At 24.9% G+C, this 8,870-nt stretch overlaps 1 protein-coding gene across 1 annotated transcript in view; it reads right to left on the minus strand.

Annotated features, from left to right (window-relative positions):
- The window catches only part of LOC111637117 (voltage-dependent T-type calcium channel subunit alpha-1H-like), a 133,243-nt gene that overhangs the window by 31,240 nt on the left and 93,133 nt on the right, over nucleotides 1–8,870 (minus strand). Inside the window, exons 21-24 of the mRNA XM_023382535.1 lie at nucleotides 4,548–4,697; nucleotides 4,338–4,459; nucleotides 891–1,043; nucleotides 325–331 (exon numbers count right to left, since the gene is read on the minus strand). Coding sequence (XP_023238303.1) covers nucleotides 325–331; nucleotides 891–1,043; nucleotides 4,338–4,459; nucleotides 4,548–4,697 — 432 coding nt within the window. The remainder of the gene's footprint in view (nucleotides 1–324; nucleotides 332–890; nucleotides 1,044–4,337; nucleotides 4,460–4,547; nucleotides 4,698–8,870) is intronic.

Genomic DNA, 8,870 nt, shown 5'->3' on the forward strand with positions numbered 1-8,870 from the left:
TATATATATATATTAAGATTTTTAATAAATTTTATTGAAATATTAAAGAAAGTGTAAGAAATATGTTTTTAAAATGAAATTTGAAATTTAATAATTCTCGATGATATTAGTTTAAATTTGAAAAAAAAATTGTTACATTTAGCAAATATTCAAAATAATAAAAAGTTTTGAATAAGATATTTTATTAAAGATATTTTTAAAATTTGGATCATTATTTTATTTTCATTTTATGTAAATAAAATATGTTATCAAATGGTTGCCTTCTAAAGATCACCCATCAATTTTATCAGTTGACTTTTCGACAAGTCTTGCGAACAGACGAACCAACTGACTATTTAAAGAAATACAAAAATTTTAATCCTTTAATTTAACGTTTTTTGAAAACTGAAAATAAATTCTCAACAATCTTGAAAATCGTGATACTCAGTTTCCATAAATTTATTCATCCTCAGCATCCTTAGATTATGTAAGGATGCTGAGGATAAATTTAAATGAATTTCTAATATTCGAAAAAAGTGTGTTTATTATAAACTCATTAAAAATTATACGAGAAGACAACATTTACTCTAATTTTAAAGAACTTTTAAACTTTTAAATATCGAAGAGAGGCATACAAAGAGAGAAAAAGCGAATTTATTGAGATTCAATACTAAAAATTTATTATGTTTAGTTATTATTAAATCTATATAATTGATTAAAATAGGAGAAAATAATAATAATATTGTATAAAGTTTGTTCCCAAACCCGAATATCATTTTTTTTCCTCCTATCTTTTTATTTTTTCCTTCACGTTTACTTGTTATATTAAACTGATGTTGCAGTTTGTTATCGGGAAATAAAAAGAAAAACACGAGATAAAAGTTCAATAAGTAAAAAGATTACCAACTCACCGTAGGCATCATGTAGAATTCTGTTGCCATAGTAACAACATTGAGTCCAATAACTGCTGCAATTGCTAAGTCGAAGTATTTACTTGTGATGATGTTGTGAGTGAATAAACGTGGCTTCGAATAGTTGATGTACCCCTGTACATCATACTTTTCCTTTAACATTAGAGTGTGCCGGTNTATTTAATCTAAAAATATATTTTAGTTTTTAATATCTTCGATTTACGATATTATTCAAAACATTATATATATATATATATCGATCAATTGGAAGAGAAAGCGGACTTAAGTGCTTTGTGCTGTTTCGTCCATAGTACAGGTCACAAGATGATAGCAAAGTAAATCAAGACTTTCCCTCACTAACAAGAACTAACTATAGTAAGTAATTATATAGAAAAATCTAAACTACTACTACTACTATTCACATTTATTAACTGTCTGAGCCTGGCTTATAATGTTCTACAGTCTATTAACTAACGTTGCGATTCTCATTTTTACACAAGACATATGGCAAAAAATTTCTAAATATTTTTAAAATTAATTTATATATTTATATAATTAAAAAATTATTTCTTTCTATTAATAATTTTTGAGTAATTTGTAATGAGAATCGCTTGATTAAAGAATTTTTTAGAAGTATAAACTAGTTAAAAGCATAAAGCAATTAAGGAAATAGAAAATATAAAAACCATAATTATAGTCTTACTATTGGAAGAATTTATGTGCAGAAAAATAGAAATTAAAAAATCTAGAAAAGTGAGACAGGATAGGAAAAAACGAAGAATAAAGCTAAGTGAGTAAGGATAAAAAGGAATAAAAGAACTAAATATGTGAAGATAAGCTATAGAGGTGGGCAGGCATTCACGGCAAGGCTGAGTGTTTCTTCATTTTCTCATAAAGATTATTAATTAAACATGAAAAAATGTAATTGAAGCAGTAATTAATTTATTTATTTATATATTTTTTAAATAAACTTTATTAATGTTTTTAAATTTATGAAGAAAACTTTTAATTCAAAATGTTTAGAAAAGTAAGTTTGATGCTGCTTAAATTATTTTTATATATGTATATATATTTAAAAAATTAATGTTTTAAATATTGAATAAAATAATTTTACTAATTATCGTTTTTGTATAATTATTTTTATATTTATTTATTTTAAAATTATTATTTTTTTAAATACATATTCTAACGACTGAATTTGTNCTTCTATACAAAATATTTAAGACATTTTTATACATCGAGGGAATCTTTAATACTTTATAGAAAACCCTATCATTGAGAAATTTCAAAGTAAGATTTTTAGATTCTAATACTCACATATATATATATAAATTCCATGATAAGTATGTAAAATATTATTTATGCATAAATTCGTGATGAATACCATTCATGAATTACAGATTTTCTGATGGCCAATTTAACAAAATGCAAGAATTGCCGAATGGAGTATATAATGGAAAAAGCAAATTTGTATATCAATTGAGAATTTTTAGAATATTTCTATAATTTTAATTTATAATTTTTAGCTTTACATTTTTTCTTAACCTGGTATTAAAATTACGTTTTTATTCAGTTATATATTACAAATATAGTGTGGTTTAACGTTGTGACGTTTCGTTAATGAATGAATTAAGGAATTATTTAATAAAAATATATATTTTTCAAATATATAAAGTTTCCCGAAAGTCAGTTAACCATTGTAAAGGCTAAATTTACGTAGTTACCAGCTCACAATGACCTCGACAGTTCAGGCACTCGCGGTATGTCTGTTATGAAATTCTTGAAATTCCTGCTAATTTGAACCACCCAATGACCAAAAAAATGAGAGTTCTGTTCTGCCCTGGTTTCACTTATATCTTTATCATGTTTCTTCACTTTTGAAAAAGAAAAACTCGTTCTAATCTCAATTCACAATTCACGTTTACAAGTGTGCTGGAACACACATAAAAGCACGGTTAACTGATTTTTGAGCAATTAAATTTTATTACGTGTAGATAATTTCTACGGCAACTTCTTGGATTTGTCTATATTAAAAACACGCAATTTTCAAGTAAGTTATTATCGATCAACTTCACTTACAAAATTCTAAAAGAAAACCCCGAAAATATTTATTTATTCTAGTAAAATGCTGAAAAATTCTAAATACAATACTTAAAGTTAAAATATTCAGTAGATATTAGGGTATTTTATCGTATATAAAGATAAAATATTCAATACTTGTCGCATAACATCAATTAAATTAAAACTGCTTTTATAACTTTAAAATAAAGCAAATAAATCAAAATATTCATCAATATTTAAAAGTTTTTTTTATATTATTCATCAAATATTTTGGAGTTTCCGCTTACATTGCAATATATACTGTATTTATAAATGTGTTTTAAAAAATCAAAGAAAGGATTCAAAATCAAAGTTTTCAGAAAGGAACGAATTGTACAGTTAGACAGACGAACAGACATAGAGACTTTCTAATTATAAACAGAATATATTCAAAACGTAAACGCATGCAAAATTATGAATATATCCACACGTATCTGTGACGTAATTATGGGGGGATGACATATAGTCCCCTCTATCTCCCAAATCCCTTGACGTTTAATCATAAAAATTTAATTGCATCAATTACTGTTGTATACAAACTTCCTAGAAAAATTTCAGAAATTTTCGACAAAAAGCCCAGGAGCTATTAAGCTTCAAATTTAGTGAACAAAATTGTGCATCCTATACATACAACAGCATTCAAACATAGGGAAAAATCCCCAACTTATTTTGAATTTATTAACATTTCAGGATCCTCTGAGTCCAAAAATGTAAAAAAGTTGGTCATAATTTTTTCTTCATTCTGATTGTGGTTTTTAGTTCATCATCGAAGTTCACCCCCAGAGCAAAATCTTAGTTACGCCACTGATACCTGTGAATATCATGATTGAAAAACATGACTATATGAACAATTATAAACGTATGCACAACCGCCGAATCCTGGAATGTTTGCTCATTCCGTGAAATAAAAATTTGCGTAATTCAGAATTATCCTAATTCATAAAATTCCCATTTTATATTTTACAATAAAATACAGACTTTTGTTTTTTATTATCGAGTTACGGCTTAGAAAACATCGAGTAAAGATTTACGTTAAATGCTATATTAGAGTTTAAGAATATATAATTAAATATATACTCACAGAAAAATCTCCAAAACAAGCAAAAATTATTGAGACATCTTCACAATGCCGGNAAATAATTTCAAGAATAATAAATAATAAATCACTTATTATATTTAAATAAATAATGAATCACACTTCAAGAGATTCATATGTAAAATAATAGAATTTAAATGAAATTTTAATTAATTGTATGAATAACAAAAATATGCGTATGTTAAAGTTATTAAATTATGTTAAGTATGTAAATGACAGTGATTTAATATGTTAGAAAGGTTAAAAGGTACCTTCATGATTCCATTCCAGTTATCTCCTGTGGCCACACGAAATAAAGTGAGGAAAGCCATTCCAAAATTCCTAAAATGAGCGTGTTCACCTAAACCTTGACACGGAAATATTTCGGTACATTCTGCAACGTAAAACAATTTATAATGTTTCAAATGTTTTCCTTTATTGAGATTGATACGAATTTGAGAATTTGAAAGAATAAAATTTACCAAGACGACCGAACAATTCCACTCCCAAAGCGGCAAAAATAAAAAATAGCAGAAAGAATAAAAGCCCAAGGTTCCCTACTTGTGGTAATGCCTGCATCACTGTATCTAACAGAGCACGTATACCTTTGGCCATTTTTAATAATTTCAATACTAAATTTCAATAAAAATAACAATTAATAAAGTTTATATATATGCCATTGCTACTTCATTGATAAGTTTGTTAATCAAAAGTGACAAGATTCTCATTCTGACAGATTCAAAATATAAATAAGATCAAAATTTGCTGACAAAATACGTTTTAATTTTTTTAAAATATATATATTTTACATAATACAGAGTGATTCAAAAAGTCCGTAAAAAACAGGCTACCAGAAGGGATGTACTTGTAATGTGTGTGCACATAACATCAAACATGCATTCAATTATATGGCGTTCACTAGATCACATTCTGTGACTGAAAATACAGTATAACCTTCGAATAGCGGACACCATAATCAAGAAGTTTGCCTGCTATTTAGAGGTAAATATAAAAGATGTCCTATTAAAAGGGTCTGTGGATTCTAAAACTATTCGTTAAGTAGAGGTGTCAGCTATTCAGAAGTGTCCGTTAATGGAGGTTCCACTATACAATATAATAAAATGAACTCCTTACTTGTATATCGAGACTTTTGAATCACTCTGCATAACAATAGATCAGACTTTCCTTTGTTCTTTTCAAAATGACCGGTGTGTAAAGTATGTATGTCTTGTAACAGTATAGATTTTTAAGTAAAATTTTAGGAATGAATACAGGGATAATTAATAAAAAACATAATAATAATTAACTGTAAAAATCTGTAAATATCTTATTATATCTATTTATGAATTAAAATAAATTCTACAAAATTAAACAAAAGATACTGTATTATATGTGTATGCAAATTAGGACTAGCTTGTGTGCTTTTCTTCACGTCTGTACGTTTCTGCTTATATAGCAATATAGTTAAGGCTTTTACGATTACTATATCTATTTTTATATATTAAAAAATTGGTTGCTATTAACACTTATTTCTTTGATATATATGAAAAGTTGGAGGAAGTAAACATATAAAATCATTAGATTATCAGTTCATATGTTTACATTGAGGCATAATCTTAATGCATTAAATAAAAATATCTGACGTCGTCATGGTGATCATGGCATTATGTAGTAATGTGAATTGAGTAAACTAACACAAGCATAGAGCCGCGTGAATGCATGCATCCAGGATGTTAGTCACAAGTTTTAATAGAGTGTATGAAGAGTTCGACTTTCTTTCTTCTCTATTTTCTTACATTAATTTACCACTAAGTTATTCACGTAACTTTGTAAAGTATAAAGTGTACGAGTTACTTAACCGTTCGTATTGTATCTTGTTTTTTAAATCATATTTTAAAATTAGTTTTCTAAGTATTTAAGTAATTAAACAAGACAGCAACGTTGAACTTACAAGGTTAATTGACTTTTGGGCCACACTTTTAATTTCTTCAGTTACATATCGTGTCAATTGGCTGCAAACTTTGATTTATCTTTTCTAAAAAGATTTCAGTAATAAAAAGAAATAATCTTTATACTTTCACTATCAATTTACTTCGGCTCAGTTGAAAGAGAAGAAGACATTTTAAAGAAATGTTTTAAAGATGTCCAAGAGACTTTCATTCTTTCATTTACTTTAATAAAAGTTTATGGTTTTAACATTAATTTTTTTTTTATTTTTAATAAAATAAATTGTTCTACTAAATTTAGTAGCATTTATATTTAAAATGTAAAAAGTTGTAAAATAAAATTATAAAACGGAACAAATTTACTGGAATTCGTGACATTTGGTTATTGGGAAACTTTGCTATTTAATGATTTTTTTTAAATAAAAAATAAGTGTTTAATGAATCAACTATATTAGAAATTGTCGTGTTACAAAATGTCAAAGGATACACCATGATTCAAACAGTTTTATGTATTAATCCATGCCATCTATTTAATGAAAGTAAGTAGAATAAAGTAATGCCAAATTTGCGTGTATAATAATTTTCTTATAACTTATACACCTTTAAAAGTAAGATTTTTACCTACTTTTAGATAAGCTGAATTAATCTGTGATGTTTATATACATGTATATACAACTTTAATAAATAAAGAATATATTTAATTAAATTATTATGATTTCAGTAGAATAGTAGATGATCAACATGTAATATATATTTATATGTTATTTTATATTCTTCAATACAATTATTTAAATATCTTTTACATTTTGTTTGACATTTAACACTTTAAATAGAAAAATTAATTGTTTAAATATTTAATCTTGACGTTTTAAAATTCATTGTAGTAGTTTCTGTATTGGAAATGATATAAACTTAGACAATATTTTGTATATTTTTTGTTTAAAATGTGTCTGAACATTAAAAAACATATTAAACTACTCTAAATCCCCTAAAATTACTGAATTTATATATTAAATTACTCTTTATAATCTAATATAAAATTAAAATTAAAAAAATATTTTGAAAGATAACTTATTTTCTGGCATTATTTTTATATACAAAATTCTGCAATCATCACAAATTATCCTAATTTTGATTAGCTGTTTAATATTTTAACATATAAATAATAATTTTTTTATTTAATTACTTAAAATAAACTAATTATTGCACGTAAAATATATGATACTGCCAATTTTTAATATGGTTAATTCATTTAAAAAAATATTACATAATTTTGACTTAATCCTCCATGTTATATACCATTTAATAATTATTAATAGAGAAAAATAAATAAATTTACAATATTTTCGAATAATATTCTATCTGGAGCTGAACTCGAACCTTTAATCAAGAATTAATTATTTTTTCCTTCATTATCCCGAGAAAGAGAGAGAGAGATTTTTAAAGAAATAATAATAATAATAATAATAAAACAGAACTTTTATTAAATTACAACATTGCTTTAAGGTTATGAAAATATTAAAATGAACAATGCAACAGTTTAAGAATATTCTTTCATGAGTATGTATGTGTGTCTGTACGTAGCTTCGGGGTCAATGCGTATATATAAAATGGACTCATATCTTTCAACTAGATGAATCACGTGGTTTAATAACTAAATATTCAGAAAATAACTTGAAAAGAAATATGTATATAAAAAAGAGAAAAATCTTTTTATATTCAAGTCTTTTCTATTGTAAAAAATTGATTTTTATACACTATTTCCTTGGGCAATAAATATTTATTTTTATTCATAAACATCAAAAGAGAAGAGAATATGGTTCAGGGAGTTAGAAGATCTTAGTAAATTTTAAATAGCTTAAACGATAGGAACGTATTTAAAAATATATTTACCTTTTAATATTTAAACGAAATGCAATATAATATATATATTTTTTTTAAATTGGTAAAATTTATTATTTGATAAAATATAGAAAACAAGATATTTTTATCTGAAATCAAAAGTTTTATCTTTTATTAAAATTTTAATTAAATTCATTTAAAATTAATAATAAAAGGTAATTTTATTAATATGGATGTATTATATATATAATCGAAATTTACTTTTAAGATAAAGAATGGTTTAAAACAGCAGAACGTTATATCTTAGAAAAACATTTTCAACAACGAGTTGCATAACTTTCCTGGCTGTTATGAGATTTTATTTAAAAAATAACTTTTATGTTATTAATAATCACAATAAATAAAATTGTATGTGGCTCCATCTGTTGTGCGATTTTGGTAAAAAACTTACAGAAAACAGTTAATCCAGATACATTTTTATCACTATACAGTACCTACATAAGGGGAAAGTAGGCTCAAATCGCGTCAGTTTCTATAAAAATGTGTATAAAATTTTTAAATGGCATAACAACGTCAATTCAATTATTCTATCACTAAGATACATATTTAGTCTACCACATATATATTTTTCAGATTTTTCACTTCACACAATTAGTTTTTATATAAAATTCTGCAAAAGGTAGCATTCGGAGGAGTAATCTTAAATTACATCAGAAGTCTCTAAAATCGCATTTATACTTAAAGTTTATTATTTTTCGAGTAATTAATATGCATTACTCACTAACACTTATTTTAATTTACTGTTCTTAGTAGTAAAAACTACGAAACAATAAAAATTGAATCTCATATACCAATTTTCGTGCACTTATAATCGTTTGAACGAATATTTTGTAATAGAATGACATATATTTTCCACACTTTCTTTTATTAAATAAAATGTGAATTAACAATACAAATCATTCTCACAAGCAATGATTTTCTAACTTTATAAAATAAAAAAAAATTAATTGTTTTTAT

Source organism: Centruroides sculpturatus, unplaced genomic scaffold (genome assembly GCF_000671375.1).
Source record: "Centruroides sculpturatus isolate CEXI.00-Female unplaced genomic scaffold, Cexi_2.0 scaffold1155, whole genome shotgun sequence".
NCBI lineage: Eukaryota > Metazoa > Arthropoda > Arachnida > Scorpiones > Buthidae > Centruroides > Centruroides sculpturatus.